General features: G+C 41.9%; 1 protein-coding gene across 3 annotated transcripts; it reads left to right on the forward strand.

The window, feature by feature from the left end:
* Nucleotides 1–6,858: 6,858 nt before the first annotated feature.
* On the forward strand, nucleotides 6,859–22,749 carry PRPF18 (pre-mRNA processing factor 18). Of its 3 annotated transcripts, none has more exons than XM_040062514.1 (11): nucleotides 6,859–6,993; nucleotides 8,297–8,374; nucleotides 8,500–8,526; nucleotides 11,261–11,365; nucleotides 12,614–12,727; nucleotides 14,449–14,595; nucleotides 16,290–16,358; nucleotides 17,108–17,248; nucleotides 17,707–17,778; nucleotides 19,958–20,113; nucleotides 22,112–22,749. In XM_040062514.1, the coding sequence occupies exons 1-11, from the start codon at nucleotides 6,928–6,930 to the stop codon at nucleotides 22,190–22,192; spliced, it is 1,056 nt and encodes a 351-aa protein (XP_039918448.1). In that variant the 5' UTR covers nucleotides 6,859–6,927; the 3' UTR covers nucleotides 22,193–22,749. The 3 variants fall into 3 exon arrangements, with proteins under 3 accessions (XP_039918448.1, XP_039918449.1, XP_058276283.1); XM_058420300.1 differs by lacking the exon at nucleotides 8,500–8,526 and adding an exon at nucleotides 8,147–8,224 and having other exon boundaries at nucleotides 6,944–6,993; XM_040062515.1 differs by lacking the exon at nucleotides 8,500–8,526.
* The last annotated feature ends 2,008 nt before the right edge of the window (nucleotides 22,750–24,757 follow it).

The following is a 24,757-nucleotide window of genomic DNA, read 5'->3' on the forward strand; positions in this document are numbered from 1 at the left end:
CCTCCATTTTTGTGTCAGCTTGCTTCAGCCACAGCAGTTGAAGGCAGAGACGTAAGAGTGCAGCGATGCAATCGCTGGAGCTACTGATGGAAAAGGAATGCAGCATCAGCTGCTGGAACAAAAGCATTTAACACCGTTAGACAGCTCCTTGAGGCTGCAGGATGATGCCCAGGCAGCAGCCATCCTCCCCTAAGTCCTGTCTGAGTCTGATGTGGGGATGTTACACTGTGCTCCCCAGCCCAGCCTCTGGCTGTTTCCAGCTTGCCACAGGGACCTGCTCTCCCTGTCTCGAGTCTGCCTTGATCCTCTTCCGTTTCTCCTGCCACACATTAGTAACTGCACTTGCAGTAAAATCAATGGGAGTTTGAAAACTAAAAGTAACGTGTGCTTTGGTATGCTACTAATCCACTTATTTGGATCCTCTTACTGCTCCTCTGGGCTGCCCTGATCCTCTCTATCAGCCCACCCAGCTGCTCTGATCTGCTCTCTAAACTTCTGTCGTGGCTATATTAGCATCCCTGTCAACTCACAGGGCTGCTGCCTCGACACTATCAATCCCCTCTCCCAATGAGAGTTTCTCTACTAAATTATAATCCTTATAGCTCAGAATACTGATGCAAACTAAAATAAATTCGTGAAAAGTTGCTGCAGCTCCTACTAAGATGTTCTATTTTCCTAAACGTTTTCCAACAGTACTTACATTTCAGTCTGGTGAAATATCTTCAGACACATTCATAACCACCTGCCTGCTTTTCAGTTCTGAAAAATAAAATTTCATTGCAAGGTACAATGGAGTTCAAAATCTACTCACACATGCACTTTTAAAAGAGAGATTATGTGAATTTCAAATCTCTTTCAGGCTGGGGACTGACAACATCTGAAAACAGTGCTTTTATTCAGCAGTAAGATACATACAGTAGCATTTTCATTAATGTGACCCCCTTCGGATTTACCTTCAGAGATGTGTAGATACTGAAGACTCTATCACCCATTCAATCCCTGACCTCTCTGCTGAGGCAGCCAGTGCACCTGCAAGGGCATTTTCTCTGAGATGGACACATCCTGCAGGGATCAAACTGACAACACAAAACTACGATCATTTAGTAATAACTTTGAGAGATTTCTTGCCTGTGTTAAATAGAAGCTAATGAACTCAGAAGTACAATACTTTATGCTCAACCATTTATCTCCTATACGCATTAAAGTGGAAGAAAAATAGATGTTTTTATGTGCTTTTATACCATCCAACAAGATCTATGTGGTGTTTGAGTGATGGTATCTGTTAATACAGCTAAAATGTCTCAAACCCAAGGGATAAGTGTAGACATTGCTTTGGGGAAGGTTGAAAAAAGAGACAGTTGTATGGATCTAAAATGCAGTGCATGCAGATTGACAGCCCAGCCTGCATTTGCAGGGCTTAGTCCTGTAACTGCACCTTCCCTGGAAAGACTTTGTTGTTTGGGTACGTGTAGTGCAGACATGCTGGGAGTAAGGATGTTCAATGCTTCACATCATTTGCCCTGCCCTGCTGGAGTGTTAGAAAGAACAGCTACAAAAACACCAACAGCACAAAAACAAAACCAAAACAACAAAAAAGACAGCATGTTCATTTTCCTCAAAGATGTTTTGGATTCTTTGACAGCCACAAATGGCCACTGCTGTCAAAAAAGCGCAGTCTCCCTAGTGACATCTTGGGACTGATTCATGAGGGACTCTGATGACACAGTGCCATCAGCTGAGTTATGAATACTGTTCCTGAAACAACAGAATTTTCATCAGATATCTCACATATCAGCCAGTTTGGCAATAATTAGCTGTTCTTAAATGCAAAGCTTGTTAGAAGCAACAATGAGCTTGTATACCACCTCAGTTTTACAGATAATAAAGCTGCTAGGATAGGAAAGACTTAAGCATCCTATAGACAACCTAAACAATGCTCATAAATATTCCCTTGTCAAAATCAGAGGATAACAAGCAGCCAAACAGTTATTTCAAGCATGTTTCTAAAAGCCACACTAGCCTTACTAACCATCCATATGGATGTCACTACTTTCCTAACTATTTTAACTGTGTTACAGAGGTGTGTCCTGGTAGACGGGAGTTGCAAGGACTGACTTACTATGAGAACTAATCAAGGGATACTTTAAAAAGCAAAACAAACCAAATTCAAATGCTGCCTGCATGATACACAGATGTCATACACTTTGGAAACTTGTGTTAGAATTGTGGGAACCTTTTTTCTGCCATTTCCTCCCCCGTGAGCTTTCCTTGTCTTTGCAGTGGGATTTGGACACCTGTGGTGGAGCTCTACCCCCAGTTTCCTCCTCAATCTTCCCTCTAGCTGAGCGTTTCTATGACTGACCTCCTAGAGATTGTGTGCTGTTTGGAAAGGTGGATTAGAAAGTGAAAGCCCAGAGCGGCTTAAATTGACTACGTGGAGGGGATGGGCCCATCCCCAATGTCAGGATTGTAGGGAAGTGCAGTTTGCAGAAATCCTTAGCAGAAATACTAACATGTCTGTTAGAACACCTGGAGGTACCTGCAAGCAAAGTAAATGTGGGGGCAAAGAATGGTGAATTGGGTGGGTTAATCCCTCCCAAAAAGTTAAGGACTGTTTTAATAAAAAAAAGACTGAGACTGGGTATAGAGCTCCCTTTGCCAGAAGTAGACATACTTAGTCATGGTGTAAAGGCAATTTTATCCAATGTCTGTTTTGGTGTAGTGTTTTGAAGATGAATAGAAGGAATCGTGTACTTATCTGAAAGGAGTTTCCAAGAGTCATCTGTGTCCTTGTTACTTGAAATGAGTTCTGCAATCTTGGTCAGCTGCAAGGCATCACTTCTGCCTCCTGTGTGTGAGTGAAAGCATATGCTGGCTGAACTGGGGGTTTCCCATTTTAATATCAAATAGATAAGTGAAACTGAATGCCCATAAAGATATGACCTGAAAACAACTAAATGTAAACTGAATCCAACCCCTGAGAGCAGTCAAAATTATTCTGATCCGTTTTACCACTTTGGCAAATAGATGACATCTGGGTTATTTGAGTAAAATGGGGTTATTTGAGCTGCCTTCAATAATCTGTCTGTAGGCTGACAGTTGGCTTGCAGCAGATAAAGCTGAGCAATCACTCAACCAGCTAGAAATCGGAATGAAACACCTCATGTATGTTTTAAGCTTGTATTTCTATTACTTACAAGGCTCTTACAAATGTTCCAAGATTTTGAATAACTTCTAGATTTCCCTTTCCAGTCTTGATTTCATATTTAATGTTTTGAAGGAAATGACTTCAAAGCAGCTTTGTGGTTAACTCTGTGGGGTTGTTCCAGAGGTCTGCAGAAACCTGGATCCTGGGAAAACACGGGCAACACTATTGCTTCCAGACCCAAGCTCAGTTGCTGGGAGCTCTCAAGACTCTGGTTTTGGTTTGGGAGAGCTTAAAGGCCCTGACCCCAAATATCATGTTTATTAATCTCAGGAGAGACAGAAATACAAAGCCATAGTGGTACCAAACCAGCAGGACTGCCCTGAAAAGCGAAACAGGAGAAGTAGAAAACAAATACTCAAGCTTTGGATTTATAGCAATGATCTAATTGACTCTAATGAGTGGAGTAATGCCATGTCTGATAAACTGATAATTTGAAATGCAGCTTGGAAAAGCACACATTTCACTGTGTTAAAAATATCTTATACAGCGATGTCATCTAAGGGAGAATTGCATGGATGAGGGACTGGCACAGGGAAGGAATTGTCTGCTTTCACAACAGTCAAACAGTTTCCACGCTCTGAGGGCTCCTCAGAAGAGTGGTGACTTCGAGAAATCCTTTTGCAGTGTGGAGGAGCAGTTTCCATTACGTGATCCTGGGATGAGATCTCACACTGTGAGATTTCATGTGCATCATGAGTTTATCCAGCAAGCAGAGCTCCAGATATCCATGCTAGAGCCAAGGAGCACATGTGAATGGAGACAGTCAGAGGACAAGAGATCCATAAGGAAGCAAGCAGGCACCATAATGAATTGCCAGCATAGATATTGCCTCAGGAAGATGTTCTGAGGAACAGAGGAGCTGTTGAACTGTGTCCAGTTGAGACCTGACCCAACCATCTCAACAATCCATGTCTCTCAGAAAATGCTGCCCTGACCTCAAGGAAGAGGAGTCAAACAGATTTGCCATCCTGGAGATCAGACAGGAAGCAAGAGTGGATCTCTTCATGAGGTGTCAGTGAAAGAAAAAAAAATATACCGCCTCTTATACATTAGAAGGTTTTGTAATCTTTTCAAAAAGAGAAATCTCAAATGGATGGATGACACCAAATTTTTTTTTTCTCTCATTCTTTCTTTGGGGAGATATTGGTGAATGTCCTCAGAAAAACAGAACCAACATCACTACATATTTGCATGCATACAGTAACTCTTTTGAGAGATGTACTACTCAGTAGATTGTGACTTCTTATCCATGGGACAAGACAATGTCTTGATCACAGAGGGGATTTACATTACAGGATGCTTTGATTTGGAGGCAAGAGTGCACAGAATCACAAGTACTGGAAAAAGAGCAACTGTGGAAAGTTGAGTCATCAGTAGTGAACTTTTAGGCAAGTTTTAGAGGTACAACATTACTTTCCAGCCTTGCCAAATTTGTTTCACCAACATAAATTAATAAGCTGCTTCCTTGTTCTTTTTACCCCTCCCTGACACCTTATTTATTTATTTTTAAACTGGGAGAATTTTGCTCTAAGAGTCACCTGACAGTAGCTGTGTGTGAATTGGCTTTCCTCCTCCCTTTTGTACTGTCTCTAATTGAGATATAATGTCTGTCATGGTTTAATCCCAGATGGTGCACAGGTTTCCTCTCACTCTCCCCCAGCTGCAGAGAGATGTGGGAGAGAATCAGAAGGGTGAAAGTGAAAAGACTTCTGGATTGAAAGACTATTTAATGGGACAGCAAAGAAAGAAAATAATAGCAACAACAACAACAACAACAGAAACAACAACATAATATACAAAACAAGTAATGTACAATGCAATTGCTCACCACCTGCTGGGTGATGCCGAGCCAGTTCCTGAGCAGCAGCCCCCAACCAACTTTCCCCCCAGTTTATATACTGAGTGTGATGCCATAGAGTATGGAATATCCTTCTGGTCAGCAGTCCTCGCCACCTTGTGTCCTCCAATCTCATTGCTGGCAGGATATGAGAAGCTGAAAAATCCTTGACTTAGTATAAACTCTTGTTAGCAACAAGTAAAACATCAGTGTGTTATCAGTTATTCTCATACTTGATCCAAACCACAGAACTGCACTAGGTACTAGGAAGAAAATTACCTGTATTCCTGCCAAAACCAGGCCAGTGTCAGACTGGAGCAGGAAATGAAGCAAGGTGTAAGGTTGTGTGTACTCCAGAGTAAATTGAGGGGGCAGCTGGCACTCTGACATAAGCATCTGGATTAGTTTACCAAAAAGTCCACTACAGAGTATTCCTACAGCCTCCTGACTTATGCCCTTACCCAAATGTGGGCACATTCCCCCAGGACTCATACAGAGACATTCTTGGATTCTATCACCATCAGATGTGATATAATTTCCTTTTATAGAACTATGAAAAGCGTAGGAGGACTGTTCCTGCTTCCTCATTGCAAAGTGATTGCATTCAAGCCTGAGGTAAAGCAGAGCTCTACTTCTAAATCCAGAACCCTCCAGCCTGGGGTTAAACAACCACGGTAAACTACTGTGCCATTTTCTACAAGGAGGAGTCATGGCACACAGCTCAGGTTACCTTTAGTGGGTGAAAAGCCAGTTGTGGTTACAGCTCTCCAAAACAGCTATTGAAGAAATGGCGCTTACAATGGGGAAAGAAAATAAGAAACCTGTGAGGACCTAAAGGTGAAAAAAAAATCTGAGATGAGTTTTCACTCATTCTTCAAAGTGTTTTCTGGACCCTTTGCCACAGGGTGGAAATAGCTGGAGAAAATCAGGTAAATAAGGGAAAACAACAGATTTCTTGATGTTACTACCTGTGTCACAAATGCTGAGTGGCTGATGACAATAGCTTTTAGCCCTGGCATGTGCACACAGTCCCTACCAGCTACCTCAGTCCTCAAGGCCTGAAGGAAACAAATACCAGATATCACAAGCATTCCACCTTCCTACATGGCATTTGCACCCTGTGTAGCTGGCCACTAACCAGCCTCATTGAATCATTTATTTGGAAAAGATCTCTGAAATCATCAAATCCGATCATTATTCCTGCCAAATCCACCAATAACCACATCCCCACGTTCCACATCTGCACAACTTTTAAAAACCTCCCAGGATGGTAACTCCACCACTTCCCCTAGCAGCCTGTTCCAGTGCTTGACAACACTTTTAGGAAAGAAATTTTTCCTAATACCTGAGGCCACAGTTTATCTGATATCAGCTGTCATCTGCAACCGAGGCCCATCGCATGTACAAACACACAGAGAGACTTTTCCCCAAAGATTTTTCAAGGTAAACAGAAAGGATGGCTGAATAAATTGCTCAGTTGCAGACTCTCTTAAAAGAACCTGTCAAACACCCCTTTGTACAACCAGCTGTACTAAAACAGGGAGAGACCCCTGTAAAAATCATATTCCACCTCTTTTGCAACATTCCTTGATAGAAAACATCTATATTTTGGCTCTGTCTCATAATTACCATCATTATACCGTCCGTGTATCACTTCAAATAATCTGCTTCCAACAACAGTATGATATTACGTGGATACTGAAGAAACCTTTCCTAATATCCAATCTAAACGTCGCCTGGCACAGCTCGAGGCCATCCCCTCTCGTGCTGTCCCTCGTCACTTGGAGTGACACTCCTCCCATCCCCCAGGGGGCGCCGCGCCGCGGCGCGGCCTCCCCGGAAGTGACGGTGTTGTTTTCCTGCGGCACTTCCCGAGGCCGCCATGGACATCCTGAAGCGGGAGATCAGCAGGAAGCGCCAGCAGCTGGAGGAGAAGGAGCTCCTGGGGGTGAGGGCGGTCGGCATGGACACGAGGAGCCGCCCGGGGTGTGGGACCGGGGGAGGGCGGCGGGGGTGAGGCGGGAGCGGCCCGGGATGGGCCGGGGAAGGGAGCGCGGAGCGGCCCAGGGCCGGGTTTTCCAAAGCCGGGATGAGCCAGGATGGGATCGGGCAGGAGCCAGGAGGAGTTTGGGGGCGCGAATGCAGCCTGGATTCAGCCTTGCTGTGGTCCGTGGGCTTTTGGGGCTGGTTTAGTTTATTTCGGGCGCTGAGAAATGAGAAAAGTCAGTACGAACTTGGGTGAACAGAGTGAGGTTTCTTTCCTCCCCACAGCCGCGTTCTGTCCATAGCTGGACAGTGTCTGAGTGGTGTGTGTGGGTGTGTGTTTGTGTGTGTGTGTGCGCCTAAAAACCCCCATAGCCGGACAGTGTCTGAGCCGTGTGTGTGTGCCTAAAACCCCATACCCGGACAGGGTCTGAGCGGTGTGTGTGTGCCTTAAAACCCCCATAGCCGGACAGTGTCTGAGCGGTGTGTGTGTGCCTTAAAACCCCCATAGCCGGACAGTGTCTGAGTGGTGTGTGTGTGTGCCTAAAACCCACGTACCTGGACAGTGTCTGAGTGGTGTGTGTGGCCTAAAAACCCCGTATCCAGGTAGAGTCTGGGTGGTGTGTGTGCCTAAAAACCCCACAGTACAGCAGAGCCCCTTTCAGGCGTGTCTAGTTTTGAGTTTTGGCATCAAAGGCTGAAGTGGGGAGCTGTGGTCAGAGGCTGTTGTGTGTCAGGCAATAATGAGGGAAGAAGTCGTTGTTTGTACTACTCAAGGAAAATGCTTTGGGGTGACCACGTTTTCCAGCTGTTGTGTGTCTGGAATGTCTTTCCAGGTACATTTCTACAAAGCTGCCCCAAGCAAGCTTATAAAATACTGTGTATAAAGGTGATCTCTCCCACCTCCTTGATTTAATGTCAAATGATGTGTTGAGTATGGTTTATCTGAACAACCTGGGCCTGGTTGTGCACGTCTGAAGTGAAACTTTACACCAAAGACCACCAAGGCCTTAACGTGACAAAAAACTTGGGTTTTCTGAAGTGCTGGCGAGCACATTGTACTTTTAATTTTGCTTATGCATATATCTTGCAAAGTAACTCTATATTGCTGATTTCAGAGGTGCTTCCAACTAGTTCCCTTTCTGTGGCAATGTAGGCATCTCTGGGAAAGGATGTAGCTGAATTCACCAAGCCAAGTAAGAAAGTTTGAGCCATTTTTGCTGAACCATGCAAAACTGTGAACTGGTAACAGCTCTCCTCTCTTTTAGGGAAATAAGAAGTATTTCAAACGCAGTGAATTAGCTAAAAAGGAGGAGGAGGCCTACTTCCAGAGATGTGGCTACAAGGTATGGAAATGGTTCTTCCAGGGCTTGGTGTGTTTATTTTGAAGTCTGCATTTTTTCATCAGCAATATCAATGTTGTTAATGATAATTGTTGTTCTTTGTTCAATCTGTTAATGTTATACATTAGCCTGTAAATGAGAAGCCACCTGGAGAGGTATGACTTTCCAAAACAATTTTCAATGCAGGAAAAGACATGCATGACATACAGCAATTTAAGTTTGTGTTATGGTTTGGCTTTTATTTCTTTTTCGTTTGTTTGTTTTTATTTGTGGAAAGCATGAAGCGGCTGGGGATCAAAGCTTGTCTCCCTTTATTATTAAACTGTGTTGTTAGGCATGAACTGGATCTGATATAGCCACCTTCCTCCCCTTATTGAGAAAAATGGATACATTTGGATAATTTTATCCAATCTTCATTGTCAAAATGTCCAAAAGAAATCATTATAGTGTGGGTGTGCACCAAAAAGATCTGCCATCTCCTAAATTTGTATTTGGGTTTTGGCCATTAACCACCAAACACTGAAGCTGTGCAACAACAGCGTTTATGTTCTTGCTGGCAAAATATTAGAAACAATTGGTAACCTCGGGTGCATTTTGCAACATATGGGTGATCTGGAAGGCTTTATCTGCCTTGTAATGGTGTCAGGGCGAGAGTTTACTGAAATGGAAAGAATGTTGTTGTCTTTTACAAGTGTGTGTGCCTGCCTGCCTGCCTGACGGGGTGTCTGGGAGGGGGGGATGCATTCCCTGGGGAAGACAGTTTCATAATCTTGTTTGCTGTTAGAAGGCACAAATAGGAGCTTTGTTTTCAAGTGACCTTTACCCAGTTAGTGACTTATTCTGAAACCTTGATCTGTTTGTGCATATTTGAACGGCAGTGCCAAAATGATCTCGGAATGTGCAGCATTAAGTCATGGGAAAGCTCTGTGAATCCTGCCGCTCTTCCAGGTGCCAATGGCTGCCTGATGCCTTTTGAGCATTAGCTTGAATTCTTCAGAATGTGATGTGGATAAAGTGGTTTTACCTGTGCTGCTGCAGCACCAGTTTTGGTGTGAAGTGCAACTCTGAAAATGGTTTTGAAATAAGTTACTTTGTTAAATTTAGTATCTTTTTAGAGCCTCCCAGATTTCTGCATTTGCTCTTTACTCTGTTAGTATGGATAATATGGATATGGAACACAGACTGATTTCCTTTTAAATTCATGTACCTTTTTACTATGCTTAGATTTAATAAGTTGGAATAATTTCACTTGCTTGAAGAAAGCACTGAAACAAAAATGGCAGTGGTAAAGATACTGCTTATAAGTTGGAGTCCAGCTGACAGAATGGATCAAATCTTTTCTTCCAGTGCTGCTATCTCTTTATGATTTCAAGAATGTTTGTAAGTTAAATTTTGTTTGTATCCTTCTGCTCTGGGAGTATATTAAAAAAAAAAAAAAAGAAAGAAATTACACCATTCTTCCGCATTTTCTGTCCCCTGTTAATTCCTCTTTCCCTGCATTGGTGAAAATTTTATTTCCTCCCCCCCTCCCTTTATGTGTTAAACATTGATTTAATTGTCTTTCTCTTGTTCATTCCAAACACCTGTAGTTGTAGGATTGTTTTTTTTTTTTTTTTTCCTGTGTTTGCTAATAGTGCATTGACTGTAGATTTATAGCTGGAGCCCCAGGGGTGGATCCTGCCAACCACATGAATTCACACTGACACCTGAGCAAGGCTGGCACCGTGGCCTAAAAGAAAAAAGAGCCTCTTTTAAAAAAAATAAATTCTGTCCAGTATCTTCTTTAGATTGATCAACCCAAATAGAGCCTCCCCATGCACAGGGAATGCTGCAGGCTGCTCTAGCATTAATTGGATTGTTTCCCTTTTAGCAAGTACAGAAATTAAATAAATATAGAAAAAACAAGATACGAGTGAGCACCGAAGATGTTTCCTTATTATAGGAATGTTACCACCAGCAATCTGCTCCTGCTGTCAGGAGTGTAGAATTTGAGCTTATACAAGGAGCTGTAGTTACATGGCTGCTGTCTCAAAGTTACTTTGATCAAAGAGTTGTTTTGAATTATTAAAATACTGAATAATGAAGAAGAAATGCTCTCTTAGATTCTGGGACCTTCTTTTAGACTAAGAGTTGTTAAATGAGGAGTTGTGTCTTTTTTGTTTGTTTTTTTTTTTTTACCTGCAAGAAACTGGCAAGGTTGTTAGAGACGTGCATTAGCTAAAACGAGGTTAGAGAGGTGCACTACCTCTCAAAACCCCACAGAAACTGTGGATCACTGCTAACTGTGCTCAGCTTGCTGAAGCTGCAGGTAATAAACACTGTAACTGACCTTGGAAGAAGCAGCTCCACTCTCACCCTGCTCTGGAGTTTTCCTTCCTGTCCTTCTGTCTGTGTGTGTGTTGGTCCTGGGGAGCTGCATGAGGAAGTGAAGCAGGCTGGGAATAGCACCAGGATTTGTGTTTGTCAGAGTATTTTCTGTTTGAATCATTTCCCCCTTCTGGTTCATCACACAGTGATGCAGATGGTCTTGCATGGGTAGGAAGGATGGAACAGGGGCAGGAATCAACAGGCAGAGGGTGGTTTTGCTATTTTTGGCAGCAGTGCTGGCATCTGCCTGCTAAAGTGACAGCCAAACTTCAGCAATTGTCCTTTGTGTTTGCTGGAGAGACTGCTTCCTGCAGCCTGCAGAAGTGTTAGTTAATTACTGATACTATCAAGAACTTGTGTTGTTCTATGAACTGCAATTATGGACTATAAAACTATGAAACTAAAGGTTTATTTTATCGTATTAAAGTCTGTGTTCCAGAGTTCTGTATCTTGCCATCGTTTCTCATCAATATATGGGTTTTGCTTGCATTGTACCTGAGTAACTATGTCTGTTGAATGTAGGTACAGCAGCAGGAAGAGGAGGAGAAGCCACTGGCTTCATCAAATCCAGTGCTGGAACTTGAACTGGCAGAGGAAAAGTTACCAATGACTCTTTCCAGACAGGAGGTAAAATCAATCGCCAGAAACCAACTGCTTGAGTTTACAACAAATGCACCTGAAATCTCTTGTGAGGGCTGTTTCGTCCAGTGAGCTGTACTTTTTATGGCAGTTGTATTAAATAAAAAGCTTCCATTTTTGCAGTCAGCAATTAATGATCATCTTTGCTTATCAGGGCTCTGCTGTCCAACTGAATGTATAGGGAAGCACAGATGGGTAGAGCCTCTCTGATACAGGGATTTACACAGATGTTGTATGGCATTTTACAGCTCTTTCAGAGTGTTACCCTGAATATCAGTGTTCTCCTTGGATAGTACTGAAGATGGCATGCTGACTTTTTCCAAGTTTTTTTTTTTTTTCCTGAGCTTCTTTTCTTTGTAACTCACTCATCTGAACACAGATTTAGAAAATAAGTTTTGGAAATTCACCTTAGCCTCTAGTAGAAACAGTTCTAAAGCCAGAGCAGCTGGGATGTTCTTTGCTTTTTCTAAGGATAAAAATGCCTGTGTGGATTTAAGTTCACAAACAGATCCACGCCCAAAGCAGAAGCAGGAAGGTCAGAACTACAGAATACACTTTAATCGTGGAAATACTGAAATTCACAGCTGAGGCCATCCAAGCATGTCACACCTCCCCTTAATTTGTCAGGATATTCAGGTTCTTAGAGGACGTGTAATGGAGGCTGCTGGTTTTGTTTTGGTTTGAGGTTTGAATCAAGTTGAGGGATGCTTTTTCATTTCTGTTATATCTACTTTTAAAGTAACTATCCCATTAGATTTTGGGACTTCATATTTCCCAAATGCTTAATGATGGGGGTTTTCAGCAGATCATCTCGTAGCTGTGCTGGAACAACCTGCAGCCCAGTTAGTATTTTTATTGCCAAGACAAATAGGTGGGTGAGATTATTGTCAAGTTCCTTTGCGATTCTGAAAATGGTTTTTAAGCTGTGCCAGAGGGATGATTTTTGTGTATTTGTTTGGACAAGTCAGAGCAGGAGGAAGTTCGGCTGTATCAACCAGCCTGGGATTTTATGCAAAGTTTGGATCGGTAATATTTGGAATGACCTTTCACTGAAATACCGTGGGAATTTTATATTTAGATTGTAAAGTGTCTGGAACATTTTTCTGCTGCTTAAAATATTGCCATTTCCTCTCCACTCCAGCTCAGCTTGTTATTCTAAGCAAAGTAAATAAATCTGTCATTCTGGATTTTATTTTGCTTCCTTTATGTGTCAGGGAGTGCTTTGGTTCTTTTCAGGTTATCAGGAGGTTACGAGAGAGGGGTGAGCCCATCAGGCTGTTTGGAGAAACAGATTACGATGCATTTCAGCGTCTGAGGAAGATAGAAATTCTTGCACCTGAAGTGAACAAGGTAAGACTGGCACTTGGTTACTTATTTGTGGTGGGGTAATCAATAAGTAACCCTAGAAAAGTTACCAAAAATAATTTTCAGTAACTGTTCATTTTCAGGAGGAGGGGGTAATAGACAGCAAAGAGAATATGTGCTCTTGTCTCATTTATTTTGCTGAGAAACCATGTTAAATATCAGAGTTTTGTGCACAGTTACAATTATGTTGGAGAGTTCAGCCCTAGAAATCTACCAGGCCCTTTCCAATTGGAAAAGGGGCCTTCAGGTGCCACTAATACCTCAGCTTGTTCTGCCCCTGCTTTTTAAAGAGCAGAGAACAGTCATTTACTGTTAAAATAATCCAGTGTTTGTGATTATATGCACCCCTGAGAAGGCACAGGTAAGTAAGAGCAGGACTGCATACTGTCTCTCCGGGATATAAATGATTTTTCAAATCCCTGGATTCCAGTGCTATAACTTTTTATAGAAATATCATTTTTCCCCATTCCCTTTAAAGTAGCCATCAACTAAAAAACTGACTTGAAGATATAATTAATTTATTCCTTTTGTCTTAAGAAGTGATCAGATAAGTGAGGAGATAGAGTTGGGGTTTGTTCTGCATTCACTGTTAACCAAATTTACAGCCTTACTAACAGAGTGACAGTTTGCATTTTCTTCCCTAATTTGTGGCAAACTGAATTGTTTTAGATGTCTTTTCTGGGGCTGCCCATAAAAGGGAAGCCTTTTCCTCTCCAACTCTTTAAAGATAAACAGATTTAGAAATAAAGGCTCAGCTAATGAAAGCTTCCCCAGTGGCATTGATCACAGGAGCAGGATTAGGAAATAGAGAGCCCATAAATAGGGTTGTGCTGGATTTTTGTTACATGTTTCTGCTGTTGCTGTCTAGGGGGCTTCTGCATGCTGCTTAGTCAGTCAGCCTTGTGGCTCAGACATTTTTAGAGTAACTAAATGATTAATAGAAACGTTCCAGACAGGCAAGTATGATGGAAGAGGGGAAGTAACTGTGCATATCCATTCCCTGTGGAGTGGCTGAATTTATCTGAGGGTAAGGAATGTCATACTCCTTTATAGAGCTTTATATTTCAGGCAAATCCTTCAACTGTTGTTAAGGTGAATTTTGTGTTCTATTTGAAAGGACCTTTTAACTTTCTATATATGGTTTTAAACTGATTCTGGTTTGTTTTTAGTCACCTCTTCTAAAGTTTAAACAGTGAATCTATATAAAACATTCTGCTATGTTTAAATAATTTATAATATTTATTGGTTTATGTCTGGCATTGAAGGAGTGAGACTTATTTCAGGGGAGATGTGAAGACTTGTAGAGCTGATGATGGTTATGGTCTGGTTTTCATTTGTTTTGGGGTGGTTCATTGCATTGCTTGGAGAAAATTACTTGAAGAAAGTCCTAGAGGCTGATCGCATCCTCCAAGCTTGCTGCTTCTTTTTTTTTTTTTGGGTGAAAATACTGTAAAGAGTATTTTTCATAGGTATGAGCACTTCCAAAGTTCATGCACCTCCTTTTTGTTACGTGCTGAAGCAGAAACTGTTCTTGGAGTTCAGTTAAATTCAAACAACAACGCTAAACCCTTAAGTGTGTTTTTACAGAATTTGCACCTTAAACAGAGGTTGGATGCTCACAGTGACAATACTGAAGTGCTTTTATTTACTTGAGGTTTTTTTTTTTTTAATCAGTCATTTTTTGTGGTTTTTCTTCTGTTTTCTAGGGCCTGAGAAATGACCTGAAAGCTGCTTTGGATAAGATTGATCAGCAGTATCTGAATGAAATTGTAGGCGGCCAAGAAGCAGGAGATGATGACTCCCAGAATGACCTGAAAGTCCATGAGGAGAATACTACTATTGAAGAACTAGAAGTATGGGATAGATCATAACTAAAGGATGTCAGATGTAGTATGTTGCTGTGAAAAAAGCATCAGGATTGTTTAGACAAAGTTGTCTTCTTTTCAACAGCTGACTTAGGCATTTTGAAGTATTCTTAAGGAGAAAACTTAGGTTTCCAAGCCTGGAATTGCACTGTAGGTGCCTACAAAAGACAAGTGAAAACTCAAGTGGTCTTTGTTTACAACACTTCATCCCAAAGGGGTCAGGTGTTGCCTGAAAAGACAGTGATACAGCAAAGATTCATTCTCCAGGGATTTCAGAAGTAGAGAATTTAATTGCAATGCATTACCTGGTCATAAATGCCAAAGCCTTTCCAATGAATATTTGAGAGGGTAATAAGGTCAGTAGCAATTAAGAAGGAAGGAAGAAGGACTCTGAAAAATAGACACCCAGAAAGAATGTTTGGTGTGAAAACATCTAGGACAAAAAGAATAAAAAAGAACATCAGAAGTAGGCAGACTACAGGAAATATAAGAAGTGCAGAGGTAATGTGTCCCAGAAACTTGAGTGCAAATGGCTGCTCTGTTCTGAAAGAATCCTGTGGTGTTTGTGTGAGTGAGTGGAGAGTGAGTGCTAGGAAATGCATTCAGCACCTGGTATTGCAGGATAATGTTTTGAAAAGCACATTAACTTGAGCTGAAGACTTTTACCCTTAATCTTCAAAACTCTTTGCAGGAGTTAATCTTCATAATGTCCTTCCAAAAGCACGTTTAAGAAATAATACGATTTATAACTGAAAGCTGAAGTGAATACATTATTATTAAGAAATACTCTGGGATTTTTGTTACACTGCTAGGGGTTCTAGGTTAAAATAACTGCAGTACCAGAGTGGATAGCAGGAGTTGTGTTGGAGCTGCATTTTATTGATCTGCTAGCTCTCAAAATAACCCCTTTTTGTGGTAGTAGGGCAGGCTTGGTTTGAGTCATGCAAACAGTCTTTTTCTAAAAAGTTTGAAAACACCACGTCTTAATTTTGTTACTTTAGCCGCATTGCCTTGAGCATAAAGGCTTACATTGAATTTAACTCCAAATCTAGGAGATTTTTTTAAAACTCACTTTGGAATCGTGAGGGCAATGGAAATAGATTATAAATCCAACTATATCTACTGGAAAATGTTTATAAAACTTAACTGTTAGTATTTACAGTTTTGAGGTTTTGGCAGGATGGTAGAGTATTGGAGCATACAGCTGGGCTTTTTAGTGGTTTGTTGCTTGTTTTATTTTTTTATTTTTTAGATTTGTTCCCTCAAATTCACAGTTGCAATTAAATGGTAAAAAGCCCCAGTACATCAGAGAACTGAAATAGCATAACAAAATAATTAGGTTAATTGATGGCTTTGGGGATCTCCAAAAATGCAGTGCACCCACAGTTCCCCTTAACACAGTGCTGTCAGACAGCTGCTAATGATACCAATAATTTAGTCGTTAATGATTGAAGAATTACTGTTGCATTGACTTTTCAGAAATTATCATATTGGTATTGTGATGTAAATGCTTTTAGTAGATTAATGAATTTCAATGGCATTTGTAGCTGTTTCATGACCAGTGTTTGGGATTTCTTGTAGAATTTATTGGAGTTCATGGTGCAGTGAACCATGCTCTGCTGTGGTGGTGCTGGCAGACAAGACAAAGTAGAAATAATGGTCTTTCTTTCTCCCTGCTCCAGGCTCTGGGAGAATCCTTAGGACGGGGTGATGATCACTATGATATGGATATCATAACAAAATTCTTGAAGGTAACACACTCGAATTATTCTGTAGTTGTTTCATATTATTACTGTCATGCAGATACATTTCAAGAATAGAAGGGTATGTTTCAGCTGCTTGAGAGGAAAATCTCACATGTTACGTGTAAGATGTGGGTTTTTTTAAATGCTTGGCACTCCACAGCCTTTGTTAGTCACAACAGTGCCTTGTGCCAGATCTGGGAAAGAGCTCTTGGGAGAGCAGCGTTCTTCAAAATCTGGTCCTGCTTTTCCAGACAAAATAAATATGGTTTTGATTTTCGTGTGATATTTGAGGCAGTTGTCTGTAGTCGCCTCTGTGTAGTACTGTGGCATCAAAACCTTTGGAGGAGTTTCCTTGGAACAGTTCAAGCTGAATAGGAGTGTCACCTAATACTGTTAGTGAAATTAAGAGGGTTTTAAGGAAGTCCACAGGTTCAAGTGGGTGGCAGGAAATAGTTTCTTTGTTTGCTGACAAGAAACCTGTGTTGCCTCTCAGGCAAGTCAGCCGGTGCCTGTGTAACAGTTGAGGTGAACAAATTCACAGCAGAAGTTGAAACTTTAATTTGTGTGTGTACATTTGAGATAAGAGGGTTGTTCCTGTCCCTCCTTGCCTATCCTTCTGAAAAAGATTTTACCTTCTTAACTCAGATTTCTCCAAAAAACTTGCTTTGCCTCGGTCGCTTAGCCCTCTGTTGTGTCTGGTGTGCCGGGGAAGTCACTAGATGGCACCATGACACAGATGTGCTTGCTCCCTGCAGTTCCTCCTGGGAGTTTGGGCCAAGGAGCTGAATGCCAGAGAGGACTACGTGAAACGGGGCGTGCAGGGGAAGCTGAACAGCGCCACTCAGAAACAGACAGAGTCCTACCTGCGGCCGCTCTTCAGGAAGCTCCGCAAAAGGGTAAAAAAACCCTTTAAATGTCTCTTCAGCCTTTGCTTCCCAGGTACCCAGCATTAGTGCCCTTTCTAGGGCAGTGTTAGCCTCACTGAAGGACACGGGATTAGTGAGTTGGTCGCAGTTTCTGTATCTAGAGCTCCTGACCCCCAGTTCTGACTTTATCTCAGTCAGTGAAATCTGCCCACCCGCTGCTTTTCCAGCTGTTGTTTAAAGCTCCTTGGGTTGCAAACATGACAGAAAATTGGGGATGCATTTTGCACTTTGCCATCAGCTACCAGGTGTAACCGCTTAACCTTTCCTCTTCAGATCCTTCATCTGAATAACAAACATGTTTTCCTTTGTGAAACTCCTCAAGCAAGGGGAGTTGCTAAACTTTGTATAAATGCTGAGTGAGATGATTTTCCTGAGCTGCTGTTCTGAACTAAATATGTCTTTTTTTTTTTTTTTCCCATCTCCTGTAGACTCTTCCTGCAGACATCAAAGAATCAATAACAGATATTATTAAATTTATGTTGCAAAGAGAATATGTGAAGGTATGTCTGTTTGTACTCTTCCATTATGTTCATGCTGTCTGGTTGTAAAAGATTGAGTTTATTGCTTCAGCATTCTCTTTTTTTTTTTTTTTTTTTTTCCATTTTTCAAGATGCATAGCTGGAAATACATTATCTATCCCAACAAAATGAAAATGGCAGTGAAATGTTAGGCTCCAAGTAGTGTTTGATCCACAGCCTGACAGAAGATCTTTTGAGGTTCATGGAATTGCACACCTTTGTAAACATGAAGAAAATTTTTCTCAGAGATGGGTGAATTAAGTTGCAGAGCATTCCTGTAGGGGAAACCTGGTGTTCTAAGTTTAAATGGAGGTATTGAATAGTAACAGGGTGTTGATGATTAATTAGTTAAGAATTAATTGAGGCAAACTGAGTTACTGAGTATGAGGCACTGTCCCTTCATTTGTCTATGCTCACATTAAGTGATCTGGTAAGGTTGAGGTAAATTAATGAGAAGGTTTTTTTGGATGAAGTCTGTTCACTGGAGGAAGCAGAAGTGCTTTGGAACACAAGACCAAAGGCAGTGTTCGGTTTTATTTGTAGCTGCCTTCAGAAGTGAAACTCAAATACCAATAGCATTTGCTAAAGCAGCTTGTGTATGCAGAGGAAACCAAGCTGTCTTTTGCCCTTAAATTTTTAGTATTTCTTACTGTTCTTGTGAGGATTTGGTATAATTTGTCAAGTGAGCAAGCAAACCTGCTTTTGATGCTGAAAAAAAAACTTTATATGGCCTAAGGCAAATTTAATCCAAATCATTTGGTAGCAGAACTGAACATGTGAGATGCATGATAGTGGGGTTTTATTTTGAAACATTTTTTTTCTTGTAGTTGTCATCATTATGTGGAAATTCCCTTTCCAATACCTTCTCAAACTAATGAGCATGCAGGAATGTGGTGTATCTCTGGGTTAATCAGCAGTGTTTCTCTCTCCTGGAGGTGCTTGCCTTTAAGTAAACTTCACAGGGAGATTTTGGATGACTTGAGTACACATTTGGATGTTTTGTTTTTGTGTTTGTTTTTTTTTTACGTTAGGCTAATGCTTTTACAGATACATCCTTTTCAATTTTGCTTCCTAAGAGACTTGTCTCTTTTTGCCTACCCTTGTCTTCTGTCTCTTTTTGCCTGCTGCTTGCTTTGTGCAGCCTAGTGAATACTGTCAGCCACAAATTCTTGCTGCTTTGTTAGTTGAAAAGCTTGAAAGATTTTAATTTTGAAATCAATGTGTTGACAGCAGGCAAATGCCAGAATTCAAGTTGTCCACGTAGCCTTAATTAACCCTGTTGTGACAGTCCTGCAAGGGTCTTTAATTGCATGTTCACACATTGTTTCATCACAAAAGTATATTTAAGTCAGCAAGTAGGTATTTAGCTAAGACTCTTCAGATTCTGCCTCATGCAGGTGATGACTGAGCTCTGTCCCCTCTTCAGATCTGCTTTTAGGTCTGTCTGCCACCCCCTGCCTTGTTCATTATTCACCTCCCAGTTTGTTCAGTGCCAGTTGGAAAGAATCTACACCCACTGGTCGTGATTGCTGCTTCTTATTGTCCAGTTTCTGAATAGGAGGTGATAAGTGAACTCTTTATCAGTGAGTTTTGTCGCTGCTCTCTAATACAGAAGGAATGTCCTGTTCCACGTCCTTCAGGTTTTTTCTGTAATTGTATCTGTCACTTGCTGGTTCTCAGTTGTTATGTTGGGGTTTTTTTAAGCTCTATACGTCTCTTCTTTTCTCCCTTTCTTTCTATTAATTTTCCCTTTGAATTTTATCCCTGTTTTTCCCCAGGAATATTGTCTGTTAGAGCTTTAAAACAGGATCTGTGCTCTTTATGGGGAAATTCCTGATTGATTTACTGCTGCTACTTCTCTGGCCTTAAGCATGGTTACAAATGTAACCTTATTTAACCAGAGGTAGTCGAGTTGAAAATAACCCCAGTAAACCTTAATTTTGGTCAAGGTAACCAGACTGCCTTATCCAGTTCTTTATTTTCACAAGGGAGAGTCCACAGTCCTTGCTTCCCTCGGAGTTCCGTGTGGGAAGGTGCGTTGTGCCCTTGGTCAATACCGTGCCCTGACAGCAGATCAGAGGGGCTGGAATGGCTGTTTAAGTGCCCCTGGCAGTGCAGAAATGCTGTGTGTGTGTGCTCAGTGGTGCCCTTCCCTCCCCAGGCGAACGATGCCTACCTGCAGATGGCCATTGGCAACGCGCCCTGGCCCATCGGCGTCACCATGGTCGGCATCCACGCGCGCACGGGGCGCGAGAAGATTTTCTCCAAGCACGTGGCCCACGTGCTCAACGATGAAACTCAGAGGAAATACATACAGGTAATGTCAGCTTTGGAAATCCAACGGGTCTGCTCGTGTAGGGGCGTATTTGGGAAACCTCAGTGACAGGTGATGTGGTAAAAGGGTCCCAGAAATGGACAGGGTAGTTTGGGTAAAGGATGACATCCAGTTAATAGCAGCTCATCCTGAACTGAAGGCTGTTCACTGCTGGGCCAGGAACAGTCTAATGGATTTTTTCTGAGCTGCTCTGATCCTGCATGAACACCTAAGCAGCTGTGAAGACAGGCTTGATTCTTCTGAGGCCCCTCACTGCTTAACTCATGCTTTAAACATGCACAGAATTTAATACTGTAAAATTCAGTCCTGACTATTTCTGCGACTCGATAAATGCATTCATCAATAAGTTCAGCAATCTGGGCTCAAAATTCCAGGTTTAGTTCCTTCTGGGCATCTTTGTATCCATGTGGACTCCTGGTTGTGGAATTAGTAGCAATGCTGTTTTTCTCCTCTCTCCTTTCAACATGGTGGGTGGACAGGTCTGAGGAAACAAGCCTTCTCCCTTTGTATTGTTAAATGTGTTTGGTTCTTGCCAGTTGCAGTTTCACTGAGATTAAAAAACCCTTCTGTGTTAACTTTGAAGCTTCCAGAGCAGCATCATGGAGCTCAGAGCTCCTGGCAGGGGAGGTTTACATAAATGTCCTCTGTCTGCAACAGCAGGACTCCTGTTGCTTTTCAGCTTCTGCAGATGTCTGCAAGGAAATTGCTTGCAAAATGCAACTTCCCTTTCTGCTCTGAGTCTCCCTGTATTTGGGCTACAAATACAACTTTTGGTTTCTCTTCAACTCTAGTTTTTAATAGCATAACTTTAAAAAATACCATTGTGAAGTCACAGGGACCTTCCAACACTTACAGAGACAACAAATTAAATTTGACCAATTATTTTTATAAGGTGAAAATTGGCATGTGGATTATGCATCTTCAGAGAGAGGCTCCAGTTATGCTTGGAAGTATTTAATTCCCCAATTTGTCCCTTCTCTGCTTTTGGGACTACATCTGTTGGCCAAGGAATTCCTTGAGTTCATCTTCCCCACTGTGAATTTCATATCTCTGCTTCTAAATTACTCGACTCACTGAAGCACCAAGATGAAGTTGGCTTTAAACATGCACGTTCTCCATGTTGGTTTTAAAAATTGGGTCTTGTTTGACAAGTTTGATTCAAACTGGAGTTTGGGATATTTATTACCTATGCTCCCAGCAGCTGCATGAAACTAACATGCTCCTGATTACAGCACCCTGGAGTGAGAACATCCCAGACAAGGAATCAGTATGGAGCTGGGACAGACTTTCCATGCTTGCTGTATTAGAAAGGCCAAAGCATCATCCTGTTGAATCATTTTTCCCTGAGTGAGGAGCTGCCTTCCATGAGGAGGGTCTCATGACAGGGACGTGACTGCTGTCTTGGAGTACAATGTCACTGCTAAATTACACTTCCACCACAGCAGTTGGCTTTCCTGTCATGTTGGCTTTTGGCAATTGATGCCTTGAAAGAACTGAAAAATCCACATTCTGCCTTTCTCCTTGATTGCTTCAGTTTGTCTCTGTGGTGTCCCGTGTGGTACCACAGTTCTCCTGAGAAGTGTTTGGTCCTTGCCTTGGCTGTGCAGCTTGTTTTGAAATTGCTTTTTGCTCTTTAGAGTTAATTTTAATATTCAGCTTTCTTGTAAATATCTTTAATTATGTTATCATTTGCTCCCTTGGTGATAAAGAGGGATTGAAGAATTGCTGTGGTCCTTCATTGTGAATCTTACCAGGTGGGACTGAAGCTGTAGCCTTTTTGATTATGCCACAAACTTCTCTAATATTGAAGAGAGCCTCAAGCTCTGAACAGAATAACAACCAAAATAAAAATCCCAACCTCAAAATAGCAGCATTTTCTTTTTAATTCTTCCTGTTAAGCTTAAGAATGCTGTAGGCTATCAAGTTTGTTCAACAGCTGCAACCTTATTACAGAATTGTCCTTGTTTTGTTAATTCCTAGGGGCTGAAGAGGCTCATGACCATTTGCCAGAAGCACTTCCCAACAGACCCATCCAAATGTGTGGAGTACAACGCGCTGTGAGGCTCTGCAGGGGCCGGGGTGGGACTCACATTTCGGTCTCCAACACCCAGAGAGGATGGAAGAGGTGGAGTTTGAGCCTCAACATCAACAAAGAACTTGGGATGGGCTTTGCAAAAAAAAAAATCAGAAAGGACTCTTTTTTTTTTTTTTTTTTTAGCTTCCTTTTTCCAAGCCCCATATATTTAGGTTTATTTTTGAAATCTGTGATTTTTGCTGAACACATTCAATGTACAGCAGAAGGATGGGTTTTGAAGAGTTTAAGACCAAGGGACAATGCACATGACAACTGCTTTTCCTTCAGTTTATTATTCAGGGAACTGCAGACTGAACTGTTTCCCATATTCTAGACCTTTAGGTGAGTCTCAGCTCTGCAAGGAGCATATGTGGAGCTTTTTTTGGCTGCTTTTGCTTTGGAGACTGACGTGGGGAGATGATTAGAGGGAAGCAGTCGAATCTGAATCTTGGTTATTTCTGTAAATATAAAGACTTTATTGGCTAATCTTTCATGTGGTATTTATCAGGAATAAAAAAAAAAAAAAAGGTTTTTATATTTCTCAGCCTCAGTGCAAAGAGGTTTTGATCTTGAATGCATCTGATTTGGCTTTTTTTTTTTGGTAATGGCATTTTTAATGTAAACCTTCTGGGCTTCGGGGAAGTAATCTTATGGCTCTTGAGGCTTTTCAAATTCCATTTTTATCCATCTGGAGAAAATTTTCAGTCTGCTGGGCATTGCAGAGAAAATAATTAGGACCTCCCATGACCATGAACAGTATTTCTAGCAGCCACAAATCTTTACCATTGTGTATCCTGACTGGGAATGGTGAGGAAACTCATGGGAACGATGATGTCTAATTCTGCATAAACAGTGAAATACTGAAACTTTGTTAGTTTTGAGCAGAACCACTTCCTGAAGAAAAGTGTCAGTATTCCATTGAATGGGTTTGTCTGGGTCCTCACCTCAACTGGCAGCTTGGAGCAGAAACTGGAGCCCTCTGCTCAAGGAGTGACCTTGGGTGTCCCCTGTGTCCTGTGGCACAGTGAGATACTGGGGGATGTGAGCTGGCAGTGATGGGGAGGAGTATCTTGGAGAACTCCAGGTTCTTTTGGAGACTCTCTTCTTTGGACACAGGAGATTTTCAGTGTGGAGTGTTTGACCCCAGAGAAAATGTCAAGAGCTTAAAGCTTTAGAAGTTGATAAAATGATGCTGATTGAGACCTCACTGTCTCTTGGGAGAGGGGCCTTTGGGGAGGAGATGCGGATTTATGGGAGGAAGCTGGGCAGATGTCAAGAGCATGGAAGAGTTTCATTAACAGTGGTTTCTGGTGATTTTCTTTGCAGCGCTCTGTACAGATATTCTTTGGGGGCGTTATTACAAGGGAAACATTTGTAACACTGCAGCTTTATCCCTCTCCCCACCCAGACAGTTTCCTGAACTGTTTCTAAATCTTTATCTTGACCTTAGTTTTGAACTCTGTAAATAATTGAGGGACAATATTGTCCCTTGTTCAGAAGAGCTGTAATTTCCCTGGAAACTGCAGCAAGTGAGTAGCCAGGAGATGGTTTAAGGAGCATTGTATCGTCTGCTTTAGCAGGAAGCAGATTCCTTAGGGGATCTGTAATAGTGCTCGATGGATTTTTTCCTTCCTGCCTTAGAGCTAATTATTGAGGAGAATTTAACGGTACCCTGAGCGCTGGTTTGAGTGGAGATGCGCCTCCTGTTGGGATGTGAACGTGAGGTTGGAATGTCTTCATCTGATCAGGTTTTAAGGAATGCAGTTTAAGCAATGTGCCTCCTTGCTGACAGTCCCTGAAATACAACCACCTTGCTTGAATGAATCCCATGACGGAAGAACTTTATCCCCTTGCAATCCATGGAATGGTGCTGCATGGGGAACTGAGGAGCTGGGAACTGCTTTCTCATGGCATATCCATGTAAGAGTTTCCAGCTGTCCTGCATGTGAGAGCCAGCTCTGCTCCTCGGGGGATGGTGGGCCAGGGGGACACTGTTACAGCAGCTGCTTTTCATCATCGGGGGGAGGCTCTTTGCAGCTGGATGGCCCCAAATTGCAGCTACCAGACCGTGATCAAATAGTTAATGATGCCTCTTAGCCAAAAAATCCCAACCCTCAGTCTCGTTTTGGGAGGAGTGGGTGTGGTGCAGCTGTCACAGTGCTTGACAGTTTTGTGGTGGTGGGTGGTGTTTTTTTTTTTTTTTTTTTTGGTGGGGAGGGTATGTTTCAGTTTAGCAATTTACTTTTCCCTCTAGGCTTTTCCAGATGTTTATTTCTGCTAATTCTTGCATTAGGCGGAAATAACTCTGCTGAATCCTAGGACTTGTAGCCTTCAGATGAAGTCAGGAGTTTGCCATAGCAGTGTCTGGAGTGGGTTTGGGTCTTCAGTGCCCCTGGTCATTTGTTGCAGTCCCTGCCCCTTTCCCAGGCCTGGCTGTGGAAGGGCCTGTGCAAGGTGAACTCCAAAACTACTGCTGGTTTTATTGTTACTGGTATTATTGTGCCTGGTGTGGTTAAATGCTTTAAATTCCCTATTTGCTATTTGTGCTGCTG

This window comes from Hirundo rustica, chromosome 4, assembly GCF_015227805.2.
Source record: "Hirundo rustica isolate bHirRus1 chromosome 4, bHirRus1.pri.v3, whole genome shotgun sequence".
Classification (NCBI taxonomy): domain Eukaryota; kingdom Metazoa; phylum Chordata; class Aves; order Passeriformes; family Hirundinidae; genus Hirundo; species Hirundo rustica.